This window comes from Oncorhynchus mykiss, chromosome 8 (assembly GCF_057628025.1).
Source record: "Oncorhynchus mykiss isolate SJ-2025 chromosome 8, ASM5762802v1, whole genome shotgun sequence".
Taxonomy (NCBI): Eukaryota; Metazoa; Chordata; class Actinopteri; order Salmoniformes; family Salmonidae; genus Oncorhynchus; species Oncorhynchus mykiss.
In genome coordinates, this window is record NC_143029.1 from 3,848,101 (window position 1) to 3,870,141 (window position 22,041).

Below are 22,041 nucleotides of genomic sequence, written 5' to 3' on the forward strand. Positions count from 1 at the left end.
ACATGATCTGTAGGTCGAGTCACATGATCTGTAGGCCTTAATCACGTGATCTGTAGGCCTTAATCACGTGATCTGTAGTCCTAGTCACGTGATCTGTAGGCCTTAATCACGTGATCTGTAGGCCTTAATCACGTGATCTGTAGGCCTTAATCACGTGATCTGTAGGCCTTAATCACGTGATCTGTAGTCCTAGTCACATGATCTGTAGGCCTTAATCACGTGATCTGTAGGCCTTAATCACATGATCTGTAGTCCTAGTCACATGATCTGTAGGCCCAATCCCCTAGAGTATTAACATAATATAAAATCCCCATCAGAATCTGTTTATTTAAACTAAAGATATATTTATTTGTATGGGCTGTGTCTCAGTCCGCCACATCCGCCTATGGCTGCATTCCAAATACGTAAAAAGACACACTCTCCCCTCAGCCCTCGAATTAAGTGGACACCTCTGATGATCTATCATGAGTTAACACTTGCAGGGCGAGGGAGGAATGAAATCATTTTAAAACGAATCGCCTTTCCATGGAAATTCGTCATTGGTTTGTCCCAACGTAGTGTTTTCAGTCATCACGGAACCACCGGTGTCTGTTGTGTGTGCTTTATATGCGCCTACAGTCAATTATGATTTCATTTCATATCTTGGCCAAAAGACAATGCATCCGCGGACATCGAATACTAGCCATCTGTCGATATCAGGTACCAGAACATTTCTCTGGTAACAGTTTTACAGCACCTTAGCGTCATATGCCTTATTCCGTATTTTATCATAATGCTGCTCCATACCCCCACTTGAGGTCCGTTGCCAAATACCAGCTCTGAGGTAATACATTACACAGTATACCGGAATAACGCTTCTTACCACAATTACAGAAATCACTGGTTGACTCAGTATCATTTTTTTTTTTTTTTTTTTGCAAATAGACTGTGCAAGAAATTTGACTTCCAGACATTAGAGGAGGAGGTTTTTTTGTGGCATTTTTTTTCAGTTTTGTCACCTCTCCCTCATGTCCCTTCACACTAGTGACAATAGTGATGAGCGGCTTGAGTCATAACCCGCAGTCCGGGCGGGTTACGGGTCATTCAATATTGCCTGGCTGAAGGGCGGGCGGGTTGAATAAAGAGAAACAGTACCTTAACATGTTTTATGAATGTATCATTCTTGTGCAATTTATATCTATAGGCTACATTGAGGGTTTTTCGGTCTTAGTGCATAAACCTAAATGTTAGGGTTTAACTGTACTCGCGCCAAATAGCCAACACAGCCAATCGCTAAATGATGCTGTGTGGTGATTGTGAGTGCAGGCTGTGTTGTGTGGTGATTGTGAGTGCCGGCTGTGTTGTGTGGTGATTGTGAGTGCCGGCTGTGTCGTGTGGTGATTGTGAGTGCCGGCTGTGTTGTGTGGTGATTGTGAGTGCCGGCTGTGTTGTGTGGTGATTGTGAGGCAGCAGTGCCGGCTGTGTTGTGTGGTGATTGTGAGTGCCGGCTGTGTTGTGTGGTGATTGTGAGTGCCGGCTGTGTTGTGTGGTGATTGTGAGTGCCGGCTGTGTTGTGTGGTGATTGTGAGTGCCGGCTGTGTTGTGTGGTGATTGTGAGGCAGCAGTGCCGGCTGTGTCGTGTGGTGATTGTGAGTGCCGGCTGTGTCGTGTGGTGATTGTGAGTGCCGGCTGTGTCGTGTGGTGATTGTGAGTGCCGGCTGTGTCGTGTGGTGATTGTGAGGCAGCAGTGCCGGCTGTGTTGTGTGGTGATTGTGAGTGCCGGCTGTGTTGTGTGGTGATTGTGAGGCGCTATACAAATTCAACATTCACAAGATGGGATTTCAAAATAGGCCTTGTGGCACGTCAAGGGAACTGTAGCCTGCTGTTTAGATGGGTTAAATGGAAACTGAAATCTGGACACTGACTGTAGGTCTATAACTTCTCACATTACCTTAATAACTCCCCACTACCCTGTTTATGACGTCACCTAACCCTAACCCTAACCCTTAATAACTTCTGCAGAATTAAGCGTTTCTTGCAGTAAAATGATACTCCAAATGTAGGCTAAATTTGGACCTGGGAACAGGAGCGGAGAAATATGCTGAATTTATTTCTGCATCGTGAGAGAGCGCAATAGTCAGTTAGCACCTCTACAGATTGTATCTGTCTTCATCATAAAAGCAGATAGTACTTAAAATATATATATATATAATCTTTCCCGTTTTTTTTTTCGCTTTATTGTATTTTCCTCCCCTAAACGTATTTGCACCGCGAAAGATGACCGAGAACTTTACCGATGTCAACTAGATTTAAGCATTTATTCCATCGATCTATTACATTATTCTGTTGAACAAGGGTTGATTTAGTCTTCTAGGGCAAAATATAATGACAAAAGATAAGCTGTATGTATCTAATTATAGACAAGTTGACTAACAAAAAGCCTTACAAAATGACGGAAATTATCAGCAGAAACTAAATCAGGCAACAACAAAAAATCCTGCACCCCCTGTTAAAAAATCGTTCTGCCGTATTTGACTGTAGCCTATAGTGCATGTTCTATATTTACGGGTTAGGTTTGAGTGGGGCCTCAGATTTTCACATATAGTCGTTGAGTTGGTGTGCAGGCTCAGTCAATATCCTGACAGAACACTCCCCTCATTGACGTCATGTGGGTGTGGACTCGGCGCGGCAGTGGGACCGCACCTCCGAGGCTCCGCCAATCCGAGGGGAAACCGGCTTCTCTTGAACCCAGATGGCTTCTGCTGATATATAACGCCTGGTGCTGAGACATAATTTATGAAAACTTACGAGCGTCGTATAGCTTGTCTAGTTGACAGCGAAGAGGACGGACCAGCCAAACTTGGGGAGAAGCATACCTAACCAAGGCGCAAAGAAACAAGAAACACTCTTCGAATTGCATAAAGATCCAGACAATTTATTTGGTGAGTAATTATTCATTTTAACGTATTAAGTTAAAGCAGATATGTTGTGTAAACTGAATTGGGGTTTTATTCAAATTTCTTGAAGCAAAATGGACAATTATATGGGAAAACATTGAGTTTTTTTTATGCTGGCGCAAATTAGAACTTTTATTTTAAGGATATTTTAAGGATATAAATAACTATATTATAGAGACTGTCGCTTATTGTTAATATTTCTCGAAATCAGCAATCTAGTAGAATTAAAACAACTCGATCGATTCAACTGTTGGCACATCTAACCTTCGTTCCAAAAAAAAGTATCCTAAGCAAATAAGACGATATAGAGAAGAAGATATTACAATAATGCTTGAAATTAAAACCTGCCAAAGTGATTTATAGCATTTCCGTTACGTGGCCGATACCCGGCCTTTGTTCGGTGTAGGCTTTTTCAATCAGTCCCAGGACACCGTTCATATGAACCAGTGTGAGGAGTTGGACCAAAGCCCGGTAGATGGCGATATTGAGCAGTTTAATCTTACCGTCCAAAGGGAATGTATTCATTTACTCCCCGTGGACCAATTTCTTACATTACACATTCTCCATTCAACTGCAAAGGCATCCATTTCCTCAACTCAATTTAATGGCGAGAAGGCGGGAAAAATAATTGATTGGCTGAAAGTGAAATGCAACAACCGGGACTAGCATTACCTACTCTAGCATGGTGGTGGTAAATGGTGTTTCATGAACAAAGTACACATTTTTCCTGTTTTTTGTTGTTGTTGCCTTCTCTCTATTAAATAGAGTAAAGGAGGAAATTGACGCATTTGCAGCTTGTATAGCCAGCCGCCTGCATGCCTTCCCTTTGCACAGTAAGATGAAACGACTCAATAGTGCATATCAATATGTTACGTGTACATATCTACCTCAACGACGTCGTACTCTTGCACATCTACTCAATACAGGTACCCAGTGTCTATAGCCAAGTTATCAGACCAGAGGACATTTCTCCAAAAAGTACGATCTTTGTCCCCATGTGCAGTTTGCAAGCCATAGTCTGGCTTTTTTATCAGGGTTTTGGAGCAGTGGCTTCTTCCTTGCTGAGCGGCCTTTCAGGTTATGTCGATATAGGACTAATTTACTGTGGATGTAGATACGTTTGTACTTGTTTCCTCCAGCATCTTCACAAGGTCCTTTGCTGTTGTTCTGGGATTGATTTGCAAGTTTCGCACCAAAGTACCTTAATTTCTTGGAGACATAACGCATCTCCTTCCTGAGCGGTATGACGGCTGTGTGGTCCCATGGTGTTTATACTTGCGTGCTAGTCTTTGTCCAGATGAACGTGGTACCTTCAGGCGTTTGGAAATTGCTCCCAAGGATGAACCAGACTTGTGGAGGTCTACAATGTTTTCTGAGGTCTGATTTCTTTTGATTTTTCTCGCAAAGAGGCACTGAGTTTGAAGGTAGGCCTTGAAATACATTCGCAGGTACACCTCCAATTGACTCAAATTATGTCAATTAGCCTATCAGAAGCTTCTAAAGCCATGACATCATTTTCTGGAATTTTCCAAGCTGTTTGAAGGCACAGTCAACTTAGTGTATGTAAACTTCTGACCCACTGGAATTGTGATACAGTGAATTTTAAGTGAAATAATCTGTTTGTAAACAATTGTTGGAAAAATGACTTGTGTCATGCACAAAGTAGATGTCCTAACCGACTTGCCAAAACTATAGTTTGTTAACAAGAAATTTGTGGAGTGGTTGAAAAACAAGTTTTAATGACTCCAACCTAAGTGTATGTAAACTTCCGACTTTAACTAAAGCCTTTGGCTATAGGAATGCTGCGTTTACATAGCCAGTCCTTGGCTCAACGTGATCTCAGGGCATTTCGTATGATTCTGTACGTAAATCTTTAGTATACATTACGTTTTGTATGGTAGGCTTTGTATTAATTAGTGAATGTCTGTCATCCTTTCCGCATGATATGTTACAAATTGAAATTTGTACAGTATGTATACTAATTTTCTAAATGTACAAATGGTACGAATTGCAAAACGTATAATATGTTATGAAATCCAATTTGTTCTGGCTAATGTTAGATAGATGACTTATGCTAACGTTAGCTAGCATTAGAGGTTAATGTTAGGGTTTAGGTTAGGGGAAGCCAACATGGTAAGTAGTTAAATGCTGAAGTTGTCCGTGATGAGATTTGAACACACAACCCTCTGGGTTGCTAGAGGTTCTCATTGTCTCAATGTGCTAGGCTTGGCTCAACAGATGGAGATGCATGAGGGCGCTAATTTACCTTGAAAGAGGAATTCATTCAGCGAGTAAAATGAGTATCAAGGACAATTTATTATGTTGCACTTGCAACTGTGGGGAAAATGAGGCCAATCACTTCATGGCTACACTACACTATATGTTTGAATGTTCTTGGCAGACGCAGACCAAATGAAAAGTGTTTATTCAATTAGACAAATTAGACTAGGCTAGAGTTAGATACATTACGAGTCATAGCGGGACGAGAGCGAGTCATAGCGGGACGAGAGCGAGTCATAGCGGGACGAGAGCGAGTCATAGCGGGACGAGAGCGAGTCAAAGCGGGACGAGAGCGAGTCATAACGAGACGAGAGCGAGTCATAGCGGGATGAGAGCGAGTCATAACGAGACGAGATCGAGTCATAGCGGGACAAGAGCGAGTCATAGCTGCACCATATTTGCACATTGAGTGGTTTTGCACGCCTGCTACTATTATTTGCCCTAATGATTGTAGGCATGTGAAAACACTGAACCTGGAAAAAAGATATTGAATGGTCAGTGAACATCACCATTTGAGGCATGTAATTAACTAAATGTATTTAAATTCAGGCTGCAATATGTTATCGGTGTATCAATACACCCAGACACTACAAAGATACAGGCATCCTTCCTAACTCAGTAGCCAGAGAAGAAGGACACCACTCAGGGATTTCCCCATGTTGCCAATGGTGACTAAAAAACAGTTAGACTTTAATGGTTGTGATTCTATTTCTATTGTTTAATTACCATTTTCATTGTATTATTTCACTAATCCTGCATGTTGGAGTGGGGGAGGCTGAGATTTCACTGTACCCTGTAATCTCACCTGCAACCCACACAGTTAAACGATCTGACGCTGATAGAAGAAAACTGAGGACGGATCAACAATATTGTAGTTACAGTACTCTAATTGACTAAGTGAAAAGAATTAGGCCTGTACAGAAAATGCATCTCATTTGCAAAAAATATGGCGAGGCAATTAACATTTTGTCCTGAATACAAAGTGTTATGTTTGGGTCAAATCCAATAAAACACATTACTGAGTAGCACTCTCCGTATATTCAAGCACAGCTGCATCATGTTATGGGTATGCTTGTAATTGTTAAGGACTGGGGAGTTTTTTCAGGACAAAAAAATAAACAGAAACATGCAAAATCCTAGAGGAAAACCTGGTTCAGTCTGCTTTCCACCAGACACTGGGAGATGAATTCACCTTTCAGCAGGACAATAAGTTAACCCGCTAAGGTTGATGTCCGCACCCACGCGGAAATCTTTTTTTTAATTTAATTTTTTTAATTTATTTTTTTAATCCCCAGCAAAATCTGTCAGTTTAAGCTATAGATATCTGGGTTTTTTTGCATTGGAATGCGTCTCAATCCACCACAAGCCTATCTTGCACTTCCGCATCTGCTGTGACAGAGCTAGAGTAGTGTTGGTCAGGCCTTGAGACACTCCGAAAATTTGCCTTCTCACAAAATCGTCTGTAGCGTTCGAACGGTTTGGCCTACAGGGTCTCATCTGTGGAAAGTTGAGACTCTGACAAACACAATTCCTTATTTTGCTCTAAGACCCCCACAAGCATCTGAAGTCGGTACAGCCGATCTGACAACTTCTGTCTGTAGCGTCCCAACATCTTAATATGTGCAAAGGTGAGACTCTCAGGAACACATACATGTCAATTGTTTTGCTCTAGGATTTTATGACAGACATTCCTCTAGTGTAAAGTATTCAGATTTCTTGTGTACTTTCTGCCCCCCCCACTTCTGTTTATATATTTTTTATTTAACTTTTATTTATTCAGCCCAATACCTTTAGCCCATCTGAGGTCTGATGCTGCAAATTAGCAAAAGATTGATGGTGGATCAATGCATCTGATTGATGATCCAATATGTTTTAATTGTATCTGTAGCTAGCAAATAAAAACATTTATTATAGGTAATGTATTCTGAACCATGAGTTTGAGTCCTTGACAACAAAAGCATTCTACTTATTTGTAAAGTATTCAGGTGAGTGGGGTCCTTACAATGTCCCCCCCATCCTCCTCCTTTAGGTGACTGTCAAGATGCCTGTTATTAGAACTCTCAGCAAGGTGGCCAAGCAGGCCCTCCTGAACCCAGGATGTGGCTGTCAGCCAATCACAGTGGCCGTACGGACCATCAGCTTCTCGCCCCGCCAGGTCACCTCGGACGCCAGCTTCCACTCCGTGTCCTTCTCCGAGACGGACCACCCCAAGGTTCTCATCACAGGTAAGACCAATCAATGAATCACTCAGTTAAGACCCCCCCCCCCCCCTCCCCCCCCCCCCCCCCCTCCCCCCCCTCCCCCCCCCTGAGAGATCACCTAAAGGAAGAAACATAACACAATAGAATCTCTTATTAATGATTTGAAGAAGCATCTTCCTCTAATGACTCTCAAGCTAGCTGTAGTCTGTGGGACTAACCTCAATAACACAATTTCTCTCTGAATAAGATGAGGTTTGTCTAACTGAACATTAACAAGGATTCTCAAGCAACAGACAGGCATAGCTCTATTTGTGGGAAGCGAACCTTAATTACACAACCTTACAACCTAACACAATAGGACCTCTATCTATGGTTTATCTAAGTAAAGACACGTTGTCTAACTTAAACTAAACGAGACTCCCAAGCAACAGATAGCTGTATTGATGAAGAGGTTGGTTTGTTGTGTGAACAGAACAGCTGCAGGTGTGAAGCTAGGGCCTTCTCCTTCTCCGATGTAGATTCTCTACGCCTGACTTAACCTGACGTATCCTGATCTCCACGGCAACCCTGTCGTCATGTTGCTGATCTGTAACGATAACGTCTCTAATGTCCTCTAATAGTAATGTGTTTTTTCTTTTGTCTCTGTCTATGTCTCTGTCTCTCTCTGTCTCCCTCCCTCCCTCTTTCCCTCCCTCAGGCGGCCTTGGACAGTTGGGGGTAGGGCTGGCTAAAAGGTTGAGGTAAGACCATTACAGTGTTCTGTAATAGCGTATGCTTGCCCTTCTACAAGTGTTGCTGTTTATTAACAGTATATACATATGGTATACATTAATTTAGGATCATATTTGGATGCTTATTATTAGTACTTAATCTAGGTCCCACTTAAAACAAACTACAACTTATAAAGCCTTTGTATAGCATACATAAAGCCTTCAAAGCACTGTGGTAACCCAGTGATCAAGAACCAACCACTGAACGTAGTCTTTAGGAGGGAATGTTTTAGTCAAGCATCCTCTTCTTCTTCTTCTTCTTCTTCTTGTGTTTTTAAATGTAACTTCCTGTTTCCCAGGAAGCGGTTTGGAAACAAGAATGTAATCCTGTCAGATATCAGGAAGCCTCCAAGCCACGTTTTCTACAGCGGTGAGTGATACACAACATGTCAACACAATATAACCTCTCAGACGTTATACACAGTTTCAAGCATCTGCTGATCTAGGATCAGTTTTGCCCTTTAGATCACAGTGAACAACCAAGATTTCACGGACAGAGGGGACCTGATCCTATATCAGCACTCCTACTCTGAGACACTTAAGAGTATTACTCAATTGGTCTGTTGTGAATACGGCGTGATGTCTGTGAGGTGAGACTACAGGCACACAATGGCATGTGTTGAAGTAGGATGGTGGTTTACTGTGCTACTGAAGTCGACCGGTCTGTCTATCTACCGATCTGGCTGTATTTGCATCACACTGGGTTGACGTCAGACTAGGTTGTTCTAGGTTGTTCATTCACCAGACTGTGTAAATATTCTGTTGGCGTCTGATCAGCTCACCAGCTAACGGGCTAAATTATGGTGTTACTAGGGCTGTTTCGGTGACCGTATTTCCACCACACACACCACACGAGTTATGAAGGCAGTCAAATTCCACGTGACCGTTTATTCAATAATTAGGCTTCTCCAAGCTCTGATGCTGCTGATGGTCATTAGTAGCCTACTAAACTTGCTAATTGCCTGGTACTCACCACTCTATTGTCCCTCTGACATCAACGGAAATGTATTTGAAAATCTAATTTAAACACTTCATGAGAGCCCATGAGCTCATGTTGCATAACATTTCAATAGGCTATGCAATTGCGTGATAAAATAGTGTGATGGCCTCTATTAAAAAGAGGAGGATTCCATCAGCTTTCTATAGGCTAGGCCTACTATTATGTATTTCTCAACTTTCCTGATATTAAGCACATTGCTTATCTTTACAACAGGAGTATAGCCTACCTGGCTGGCATGGAAATTAAACCACAGGGAAAATCACATTTTTTCCCGCTGCCCCTGTTTCAGACAGGTGAATCATAATGGTCCATTCTTAATCAAACAAATTTCACGACATCTACCTACTGCCATGTACCTACTGACATGTACCTACTTCTACCTACTGCCATGTACCTACTTCTACCTACTGCCATGTACCTACTTCTACCATGTACCTACTTCTACCTACTGCCATGTACCTAATTCTACCATGTACCTACTTCTACCATGTACCTACTTCTACCTACTGCCATGTACCTACTTCTACCATGTACCTACTTCTACCTACTGCCATGTACCTACTTCTACCATGTACCTACTTCTACCATGTACCTACTTCTACCTACTGCCATGTACCTACTTCTACCATGTACCTACTTCTACCTATTGCCATGTGAGCATTGCAGCACTTATAATATGGAGAAATAGACTAATAGTTTATCAATATTGAAAGCTAAGTGTTTTGATCTGTTGCGTCAGCCACATTGCTAGTGGTTGTATTAATGTGGGCTCTATCTATCTGTTGCGTCAGCCACATTGCTAGTGGTTGTATTAATGTGGGATCTATCACATCCCACAACTGTCCCCGACTATGTTTGGAATATTTATTTCTCTCACAGAGGTCAATAGGTCAACTTTGGTACTATGAGGGATAGTAGATTGACAGAGGCTAGTGTTTTTGCTGTTCGTTAGGCCTACTCATCTTAGTTGGCTGACGAAAAGTAAATGTGGACAGTTCTTCCAATATCTTCAATATGCGCCTCGGAATTGGATAAGGATGCTTCCCCGATGTGTCTGTCTTCACTTGTAGCCTGTGAGAAAGACCCGAGTCGCATCATGCAACCTTACAATGTATAAGAATCAAAATACCTGTGTCTTTGTTAACCTCTCAACACAGAATAGCTGCATGTGCAACACTCCCTCAAATCATTTGGATAAAATATCCGTTCGATTTTATTCAGCTTTTTTTCAATTGATCAGGACCTGACATAAGGACAACTCAGAATATGCTATTCTGTTCTTCTGAAATAGCTAAAATGTCTTCATATCATGTGTCATGTCTACTCCCTCTCCCCCTCTCTGGCACTCGTTGTCGCCAGTTTTTTCATTATTATGCACACCTATCACCATTGTTACGCTCACCTGCACCTCACGAGACTCTACCTGGGCTCCATCACCTCCTTGATTACCTCCACTATATCTGTCACTCCCTTTGGTTCTTTCCTCAGGCGTTATTGTTTCTGGTTGTATGATTCATGTCTGTACACTACTCACGTTTCTCGTTTTGTTCCATGTTCATTTATTTACTAAATTCACTCCCTGTACTTGCATCCCGTTTATTAGCGTACAAGTTACAGAATAACGCCTCACCAAAGGGAAGAAACAGTTTTTTTTTACTGGTGACATCTGTTCCATGGGCCGCTCCCAGAGTTACCAGGGATGCCTCAGCTGGCTCGTCAGGCTTTCAAAACTCAGCTGGCTTGACAGGTTCGTAAGCCTCAGCCGGCTCGTCAGGCTCCCGTGCCTCAGCCGGCTCGTCAGGTTCCCGCGCCTCAGCAGAGACGACCGGCCTGCTCCTGGTCCCCGGGACCAACCCACTGGCCGGCGTCCTGCGGCTGGAACCGCTCATCAGGGAGGGGGTGCTGTCAAGTCTACTTCTGGTCCTCGGGACTGTCCCTCTGGTTGGTGTCCTGAGTGTCCTGAGGCAGGAGCCTCTCCCCCTCTCCGGCGCTATTTGTCACCAGTTTTTTATTAGCGTACATGTTACATCATGCTTAATTAGACCTGACTAAAATAAATAATGGATGTATTGTGTTGGTGTAGACTATATTACATGGATTTATTAGACTTTTTAAAATGTAGATGTTCCAAAGGTCTGCATCAGTGGCTTGTAGGCTGTGCGTGGAAGCCATGAGATGCTAAGTGTGTTTATGTTAATTAACGGTCAATTACTGTGAGACCGACAGTTATATTTGCTTGACAATCACCGGCTGAATACATTTTGTGACCGCTACAGCCCTAGTCGTTACAACCAGGAAGGAAGCATTAATCTGATTCCCGTTTGGCTAATGTTACATTTATTAATTCATTAATTCAGGAGAATGTAAACTTGTCCGTAGTTTGCTTTAACATTTCTGAAATGTTAATTGAAAAGACATCTGGAGGGTTCCGTAGTTAAATTAGGGAATGATTTGGTTAGTTGTGATATTGATCCTTGTGAAAAGCTTCTTGTACAGAACGTCACCAGGAAGTGAATGTGTTTTGAACAGTTCATGAATGGTGATTGATTGGTCAAAACTGTCTACTACAATGCTTGATGAATGGTGATTGGTTAGTCAATAACCTGTAATGAACTGTCTGCTACATTGACTGATGCAGGGCCAGCCACTACTAAGTAAGTCTATAGGAATTGTCCAGGGCACTGTTTAACCAACCGTTATCATGAGTACTATTAGTAATTCTCATCCAAAATCCAGAAGACATTACAATTATACTTGGGGCTTTAAGTGAGACCACTGTTTTATATTGATGCTTGTTGTTTCTATGGTGCTTCCTGTTTCTCCTCAGGCCCCTTCATCTACTCTGACATCCTGGACTATAAGAACCTGCGTGAGATTGTGGTGAACAACCGCATCACGTGGTTGGTCCATTACAGTGCCCTGCTCAGCGCCGTGGGAGAGGCCAACGTATCTCTGGCTCGCGACGTCAACATCACTGGTGAGCAATGGAGAAACCGTCATCTTGGCTCAGCCTAGATCCTTGCCACACCAAAGGTTCCTTTTAACCTGGCCTGTGAGGTGCCCAAAGAGAGTAACTGTGAACTTCCTGTTCGTCAGGTCTCCACAACATCCTGGACATTGCAGCGGAGCACGGCCTGCGTCTGTTCGTCCCCAGCACCATCGGAGCCTTTGGGCCCACCTCACCCCGGAACCCGACCCCTGACCTCTGTGTCCAGAGACCCAGGACCATCTATGGAGTCTCCAAGGTTCACGCAGAGCTCATGGGAGAGGTGAGATAAAAACACATGAATACAGAAGAAATTACCAATCAGCATTCAGCCTCAAGCCATTCAACCTCAGTCCAGAACCAGAATCACCTTAATTCCCCATTTACATGTACCAAGAATTTGACCCCTTCAAATCATCTGAAATCATTGGTCTGTAATGTCGCTATAAGTGAAACATCCTAACTCTTATTGCCTGTCATCCCTCCAACAGTACTACCACCACCGCTACGGCCTTGACTTCCGCTGTCTGCGCTACCCAGGAATCATATCTGCTGACTCACAGCCTGGAGGAGGAACGACAGGTGAGTTAGAGAGACACCCCCCCCCCACACACACACACACAACAAAGCGGAACACCAGGCTCCTCACTGTCATAACACTATTTGAGTCCACCCCTCCTGACTTCAACGTGTCGTTGGGGGTTATCTAACAGGGACATGTTGTAGAACTTCTGCCTCCTGACTTCAACGTGTCGTTGGAGTTTATGTAATGGGGACATGTTCTAGAACATTATCGTTATGGCCTTCGGCAATTTTAGCCAGGGTGATGATGTGAGAACGTGATGCAGTATGTAACCCATGTCTCAACCCCTGCCCTCCTCGACACACCCCTCCCACCATGCTTGGTAACCTCACTTTGGGACGGGGTTGTGGTTGTTGCTTTGGTAACTGTAAGGAAGTTAGTCTTGTCTATGCCAGGATTTTCCTGAATGTCCTGTTTCTGTAGCCAGTGTGAGGCAGCTTGATGTACAAGCTAGTAAACTCCCTGGACACAGCCTGGTCTCATACACTAGACGTAACACTGGACACTCAAATTAGTATGACATGTTACGTTTGGTATGGTTAGATGAGACAGATGGTTACTTAAGGCAAAAACGAAAGTAGGGTGGTTGGGCGTATAATGCGATCGTTTAGCAACCCAAAGGTTGCAAGTTCGAATCTCATCACAGACAATATTAGCTAATTAGCATTTTTTCACCTACTTGCTACTTTGCAACTACTTAGCATGTTAGCTAACTCTTCCCCTATCCCTAACATTATCCATTTAACGTAACTCCTAAACTTAACCCTTCTAGCTAACCCTTTAACCTAAACCTAACCTTAACACGAACCCCTAGCCTAGCTAACATTAGCCAGCTAGCTAACATTAGCCAGCTAGCTAACATTAGCCAGCTAGCTAACATTAGCCAGCTAGCTAGATTACGTAACATATCATACGTTTCACAAATGTGTAACATATTGTACTGTACGCTTTCTGTAAAGCGGATTGCAGCTCTAACATAGCCTGGTGAACAGTTGGGACAATGGGAATACATAATGACTGTTACAAGTTAACAGAAAGACCAATATTATTTATAGAAGTAGTCAAGAGAACCTAGGATTATCTAGACCTGGTGGATTATCTAGACCTGGTGGATTATCTAGACCTGGTGGATAACAGTGGGTTAACTGCCTTGTTCAGGGGGCAGAACGACAGATTATTTTTTTTTTTTACCTTGTCATTTCGGGGATTCGATCCAGCAACCTTTTGGTTACTGGCCCAACGCTCTAACCACTAGGCTACCTGCCACCAGCTACATATTGAATCCTGTCTGAGAAATAATTTGCAAAGCACTTGCAAGATACCTGATCCAGGCCTATTTCAACCTTTGAATCAGAGTGTGATGGTCAACAGTATCAAAGGCCTTGGTCTATAAATAAGGCTGCACAATGATTTGTATAATCTAAGCAGGTTCATTAACACATCATCTAGAACAAGAGTAGCAGCTGAAACCGTGCTTTGTCCTGGTCTAAAACCTGATTGGTCCAAATGTATAATGGAGTGAGAATTTAAACATGTTCTTTGATTGGCCAGAGAGTCTAAAACTTTGAATAATCGAGATTGTTTGGAAATTGAATGTTAGTTATCTAAGTCAGAAGGATCTCCTCCTTCTTGTAGGGGGAAGACATGGTGTCGTTCCAGATCGTAGGGAGAACACCAGGGGCAATTGTGAAGTTCCATGGGTCCGAGGCCTATTGGCAACGTTTGGAGTTATTTGGCAACCTTATCAAAACATATATGTCTATAGACTAGACTACATGATGCTGTGATACCAACCTTATCGAAACATATTGGTCTATGGGCGAGGCTACATGATGCTGTGATACCAAACATATAGACTTCACACACTGGGCATCAAAATTAATTTGAGTTATGAATTGATTGTCTATGGGCGAGGCTACATGATGCATGCAACTATGATTTGAAAAAGTTGACTGCCTCAGACTGCACACATCATTCACAAGTGATAATATTGTCACTCATCAGACTGACTATTCTCAATTTAATCTGGTCTTTACATGTAATAAATAATGTGTGAAATTAGTTTTGATTTAGATTGGACCATAATGCATCTGTCAGAACAGGGCCAAGATAAAGAAAATACACGTCAACCAGAAGCACTTGAATAGCAAACGGAAGACACTTTCCCTGCGGTTCATTTTCATGCCAGCCAGGTAGGCTATACTCCTGTTGTAAAGAGAAGCAATGTGCTTAATATTAGTAAAGTCGAGAAATAAATATAGTAGGCCTAGCCTATAGAAAGCGTAACTATAGAATTGCGTAACCTATTGAAGTGTTGCGCAACATGACTAATAGGAGCAGTTATATCATTCCCATGCATCAACCAGCTACGAGGAGCCGAATCTCACTGCACATCAGCTCATCCTATTCACTGGCTCTTATGAAAGTGTTCGATTTGATTTTCCATTGCATTAGCATTGATGTCAGAGTGGTTAGAGGGACAATAGAGCTCTGAGTACCAGGCCATTAGTGACCTGATGAAGGGACAATAGAACCCTGAGTACCAGGCTATTAGGACCTGATGGAGGGACAATAGAGCCCTGAGTACCAGGCCATTAGTGACCTGATGAAGGGACAATAGAATCCTGAGTACCAGGCCATTAGGACCTGATGGAGGGACAATAGAACCCTGAGTACCAGGTCATTAGTGACCTGATGGAGGGACAATAGAGCCCTGAGTACCACGCCGTTAGTGGCCTGATGGAGGGACAATAGAGCCCTGAGTACCAGGCCATTAGTGACCTGATGGAGGGACAATAGAGCCCTGAGTACCAGGCCCTTAGTGACCTGATGGAGGGACAATAGAGCCCTGAGTACCAGGCCCTTAGTGACCTGATGGAGGGACAATAGAGCCCTGAGTACCAGGCCGTTAGTGACCTGATGAAGGGACAATAGAGCCCTGAGTACCAGGCCCTTAGTAACCTGATGAAGGGACAATAGAGCTCTGAGTACCAGGCCATTAGTGGCCTGATGGAGGGACAATAGAACCCTGAGTACCAGGTCATTAGTGGCCTGTTGAAGGGACAATAGAGTCCTGAGTACCAGGCCATTAGTGACCTGATGGAGGGACAATAGAGCCCTGAGTACCAGGCCATTAGTGACCTGATGAAGGGACAATAGAGCCCTGAGTACCAGGCCATTAGTGACCTGATGGAGGGACAATAGAGCCCTGAGTACCAGGCCATTAGTGACCTGTTGAAGGGACAATAGAGCCCTGAGTACCAGGCCATTAGTGACCTGATGAAGGGACAATAGAGCCCTGAGTACCAGGCCATTAGTGACCTGATGGAGGGACAATAGAGCCCTGAGTACCAGGCCATTAGTGACCTGATGGAGGGACAATAGAGCCCTGAGTACCAGACCGTTAGGACCTGATGGAGGGACAATAGAGCCCTGAGTACCAGGACATTAGTGACCTGATGAAGGGACAATAGAGCCCTGAGTACCAGGCCATTAGTGACCTGATGGAGGGACAATAGAGCCCTGAGTACCAGGCCCTTAGTGACCTGATGGAGGGACAATAGAGCCCTGAGTACCAGGCCATTAGTGACCTGATGGAGGGACAATAGAGCCCTGAGTACCAGGCCATTATTGACCTGATGGAGGGACAATAGAGCCCTGAGTACCAGGCCATTAGTGACCTGATGAAGGGACAATAGAGTCCTGAGTACCAGGCCATTAGTGACCTGATGGAGGGACAATAGAGCCCTGAGTACCAGGCCATTAGTGACCTGATGAAGGGACAATAGAGCCCTGAGTACCAGGCCATTAGTGACCTGATGGAGGGACAATAGAGCCCTGAGTACCAGGACATTAGTGACCTGTTGAAGGGACAATAGAGCCCTGAGTACCAGGCCATTAGTGACCTGATGAAGGGACAATAGAGCCCTGAGTACCAGGCCATTAGTGACCTGATGGAGGGACAATAGAGCCCTGAGTACCAGGCCATTAGTGACCTGATGAAGGGACAATAGAGCCCTGAGTACCAGGCCATTAGTGACCTGATGGAGGGACAATAGAGCCCTGAGTACCAGGCCATTAGTGACCTGATGAAGGGACAATAGAGCCCTGAGTACCAGGCCATTAGTGACCTGATGGAGGGACAATAGAGCCCTGAGTACCAGGCCCTTAGTGACCTGATGAAGGGACAATAGAGCCCTGAGTACCAGGCCCTTAGTGACCTGATGAAGGGACAATAGAGCCCTGAGTACCAGGCCATTAGTGACCTGATGAAGGGACAATAGAGCCCTGAGTACCAGGCCATTAGGACCTGATGGAGGGACAATAGAGCCCTGAGTACCAGGCCATTAGTGGCCTGATGAAGGGACAATAGAACCCTGAGTACCAGGCCATTAGTGACCTGATGGAGGGACAATAGAACCCTGAGTACCAGGCCATTAGTGACCTGATGGAGGGACAATAGAACCCTGAGTACCAGACCGTTAGTACCTGATGGAGGGACAATAGAACCCTGAGTACCAGGCCATTAGTGACCTGATGGAGGGACAATAGAGCCCTGAGTACCAGACCGTTAGGACCTGATGGAGGGACAATAGAGCCCTGAGTACCAGGACATTAGTGACCTGATGAAGGGACAATAGAGCCCTGAGTACCAGGCCATTAGGACCTAATGGAGGGACAATAGAGCCCTGAGTACCAGGCCATTAGGACCTGATGGAGGGACAATAGAACCCTGAGTACCAGGCCATTAGTGACCTGATGGAGGGACAATAGAACCCTGAGTACCAGACCGTTAGGACCTGATGGAGGGACAATAGAACCCTGAGTACCAGGCCATTAGTGACCTGATGGAGGGACAATAGAGCCCTGAGTACCAGACCGTTAGGACCTGATGGAGGGACAATAGAGCCCTGAGTACCAGGTCATTGGTGACCTGATGAAGGGACAATAGAGCCCCGAGTACCAGGCCATTAGGACCTGATGGAGGGACAATAGAACCCTGAGTACCAGGCCATTAGTGACCTGATGGAGGGACAATAGAGCCCTGAGTACCTGACCGTTAGGACCTGATGGAGGGACAATAGAGCCCTGAGTACCAGGCCATTAGTGGCTTGATGGAGGGCCAATAGAGCCCTGAGTACCAGGCCATTAGTGGCCTGATGGAGGGACAATAGAGCCCTGAGTACCATACAGTTTTGGAGACACCTAGTTACCGTGACTCAACAGTCACGTGGAATTTGACTCGTGACTGTGGTGGTCAACAGCCCTATCTTTGTGTGTATAATCTAAATAGATTGAAAGTCATCAATTACAATGATCAGACCAAACCTATCTAAACCTCTCCTCTCCTCCCTTTCTCCAGACTACGCGGTAGCCATATTCCATGATGCCGTCAAAACAGGGAAGTTTGAGTGCAACCTGAAGCCAGACACGCGGCTGCCCATGATGTACATCGACGACTGTCTGCGTGCCACCGTGGAGATGATGGAAGCGCCCGCAGACACCCTCTCCATGAGGACCTATAACATCAACGCCATGAGCTTTTCCCCTGAAGAGCTGGCTCAGGAGGTCCAGAAACAGCTGCCGGACCTGGAGGTCACCTACGACATCGATCAAGTCAGACAGGCCATCGGTAAGATCAATACATTTAATTGATCCTTTATTCAGACTGGTTGGTTGGGTGGGTTGCAAAATTCCTATTTCCTGAAAACCTAGTTGGAGGATTCCTTCCTGATTCTGGCAATCATCCAACTGGGGATTTCTGGGAATTTTGGAAAAAGTTATCCTGATACTGGTGGGTGATACCTTTGAGATCGAAGATCGATGAACGAGGGAGCCTTGTCTAAATGCGCCACTGAAGGGTCTTTCGAGATTCTCTTGAACTTCCAAGCATTTATATTTGAGTTAAATGTAGAAACTAGCAACAAAAGTATCATGTGACAATTTTACTAACTACTTTACAGCCTTTAGAGTAAGAAGACATTATTTTAGCAGACGCTCTTACCCAGAGAGACTAGCAGACGTTCTTACCCAGAGAGACTAGCAGACGATCTTACCCAGAGAGACTAGCAGACGCTCTTACCCAGAGAGACTAGCAGACGCTCTTACCCAGAGAGACTAGCAGACGCTCTTACCCAGAGAGACTAGCAGACGCTCTTACCCAGAGAGACTAGCAGACGCTCTTACCCAGAGAGATTAGCAGACGCTCTAACCCAGAGAGACTAGTAGACGCTCTTACCCAGAGAGACTAGCAGACGCTCTTACCCAGAGAGACTTACAGTCAGTGAGTCATTTAGCAGACACTGTTATCCAGAGAGACTTATAGTTAGTGAGTCATTTAACAGACACTCCGATCCAGAGAGACTTACAGTCAGTGAGTCATTTAGCAGAAGCTCTTACACAGAGAGACTTACAGTCAGTGCATTCTTAAGGAAGCTAAGTGAGACGGACAACCACATATAGTAAGCAAATGTTTCCTCAATAACTAGCTGTCAGCGAAGTCAGTGCCAGTAATAAAAGACATTCACATTATGAACAAGCCCCCAACATTATGAACACGCCCCCAACATTATGAACAAGCCCCCAACATTATGAACACACCCCCAACATTATGGGCACGCCCCCAACATTATGAACATGCCCCCAACAAAACGGATCCTCTTCTCTTCTCTCCCTTTTCAGCTGACAGCTGGCCAATGAACTTTGACGACTCTAACGCGCGGAACGACTGGGGCTGGAAACACGACTACGACCTCCCGGAGCTCGTCCAGACCATGCTCAACTACATCGGCTCAGACTCGCGCATCGCACAGACCAACTGAGGGGCCAGCGGTGACGTGCTTCTCGGTGGCGTGCTGGATTAGTGTTGTTTCTTTGTACATACTGTAAAAAATATTGTTATAGAGGAGGGAGACACGTGGTCTATGAAGACTTGTTATAGAGGAGGGAGACACGTGGTCTATGAAGACTTGTTATAGAGGAGGGAGACATGTGGTCTATGAAGACTTGTTATAGAGGAGGGAGACACGTGGTCTATGAAGACTTGTTAGAGAGGAGGGAGACACGTGGTCTATGAAGACTTGTTATAGAGGAGGGAGACACGTGGTCTATGAAGACTTGTTAGAGAGGAGGGAGAAACGTGGTCGTAAAAAGACTGGTCTGGAAATAGTCACTGTTTTCTCTCTCTCCTCTCTTTGTCTTTGTTTGTCTTTGTCTTTCTCTGTATTTCTCTGTCTGTTTCCGTCTGTCTCAGTCTGTGTGGCAGAACAAGCTACTACAATGTAAAGGTTGGTCGCGTGAGAAATAGACGTTTGACTCTCCCCTTCTGGGAAAAGGGATTAGAACACAGGGTCTGAGAGAACATGTTTAGATGAAACATCTCAGAGAGGTTGACTTGCACGGCTCTGCATTGTTCACTCTATTGTACCATTGTGACATTTTCAAGGCAAACAATCAAAGAATGTAGCGTTGGTCAATCTTAAGTGCTCGAACCCTTCTTCTCTCTGTGGTGAGCTATGTAAAGGCTATTGTAAAGGGGTTAACGATTGTATAATTGTTTTTGATAAGAGCTGAGAATTCAGGTATCAGAGGGCCTAAATGTATGGCCATAATCACATTAAGTTTAAGTTTGACTAATATATAATATGATGCAGTTTGAAACCCTTTAAAAGGGTTTTTTATCATTGAACAGTTATAATTCTGCGTTTTAATATCGATGTGTGGAAGCACACATTGAGTACCAGCTCACATTTTTCTATTATTTCATGTTATTTCAGCTGGGTTTTGTTTTTCCCACTGATTTCATTCTTCTATGTATTCTGTCTGCTGGTGATAACTGACTGGGAATGATGTTGAATCAATGTGCTCCTTGCACTGCTTGTATGTAAAGTGTGAATGTTCCACAAATGACTCTCAAACGACTCCCTAGATAGTGTCCACCATATTCCTTAAATATTCCCTATACACTATAAAAGGGATTTGCCATTTGGTATGCGTCCTATTTGACTGTTTCCGTTAGTTCGTAAGTGACCTGTCAGGGATGTCCGTTTTCACTCCGTCTGTTCGCCAAAACGGGTCCATGTGGATGTTATTAAAAAGGGAAATGGTTTTGTGGTGGTTGTATGTTTTTCTTTTCGGATGCTATCGTTGTAAATGACTTCAATGCTTTCTGTGTGTAAGTCTGGAAACAAATGTGTGTTCTTTCAATCACAAATCTGCTTTGTCATTACAGTATCTCTTTTCTGTATCCTCTTAATATGCCATGTATTTGTTAGGGACCGTGTACAACATGCCATTGCACCATCTTTATATAGATAGTTCATTTTCATCTGTAGTCCCTGGGCAGAAAACAGTCAACATTAAAACATCAATACAATCCTACAGTATAACGCACTGTTTTCCTCCTCACTGTTACAATGTAAACAGACTCTTCCTTTAATTTTTCTCCTCACTGTTACAGTGTAAACAGACTCTTCCTTTAATTTTTCACTGCATCACGAGGCATTTATTTGATTAACATTTGACTGACAATTTGGTTAAATAAATAAATAAAAAACAAGACTGGGTAGCTACTGCGGTGAACCTGAAGCATAAGGAGGGGCTGCGATGAACCAGTGTTACGTTGAGCCATGTACAACAGTCATGACAGCTCCTGTATGAGCCAAGGAATGTTAAGCTGTTCCAAGGTGTTAATGGTGTCCTGTAAAATACTATAGGGTAGGAACATCAATGTAATCAAAACACGCAATGACACGTGACTGACTTTTACTGCACTATATACAGCCCTAGTCTATGGATTTCACACGACTGGGAATCAGAAAACCAGTCGGTATCTGGTGTGACCACCATTTGCAGCGCCACACATCTCCATCACATAGAGTTGTGGCCTGTGGAATGTTGTCCCACTCCTCTTAAGTTGGGGCGGCAGGGTAGCCTAGTGGTTAGAACGTTGGACTGGTAACCGAAAGGTTGCAAGATGAAATCCACCAAGCTGAAAAGGTAAAAAAAATCTGTCATTCTGCCCCTGAACTAGGCAGTTAACCCACTGCTCCTAGACCAGTTAACCCACTGCTCCTAGACCAGTTAACCCACTGTTCCTAGACCAGTTAACCCACTGCTCCTAGACCAGTTAACCCACTGTTCCTAGACCAGTTAACCCACTGTTCCTAGACCAGTTAACCCACTGTTCCTAGACCAGTTAACCCACTGTTCCTAGACCAGTTAACCCACTGTTCCTAGACCAGTTAACCCACTGTTCCTAGACCAGTTAACCCACTGTTCCTAGAC

The 22,041-nt window shown here is 44.0% G+C and overlaps 1 protein-coding gene across 1 annotated transcript; it reads left to right on the forward strand.

Annotated features, from left to right (window-relative positions):
• The first annotated feature begins 1,449 nt into the window (after positions 1-1,449).
• Positions 1,450-21,140, forward strand: LOC110529158 (L-threonine 3-dehydrogenase, mitochondrial). Its single transcript, XM_036984572.2, has 9 exons — positions 1,450-2,921; positions 7,246-7,441; positions 8,115-8,157; positions 8,487-8,557; positions 12,015-12,164; positions 12,284-12,456; positions 12,665-12,755; positions 18,119-18,388; positions 19,438-21,140. The coding sequence occupies exons 2-9, from the start codon at positions 7,258-7,260 to the stop codon at positions 19,575-19,577; spliced, it is 1,122 nt and encodes a 373-aa protein (XP_036840467.1). The 5' UTR covers positions 1,450-2,921; positions 7,246-7,257; the 3' UTR covers positions 19,578-21,140.
• The last annotated feature ends 901 nt before the right edge of the window (positions 21,141-22,041 follow it).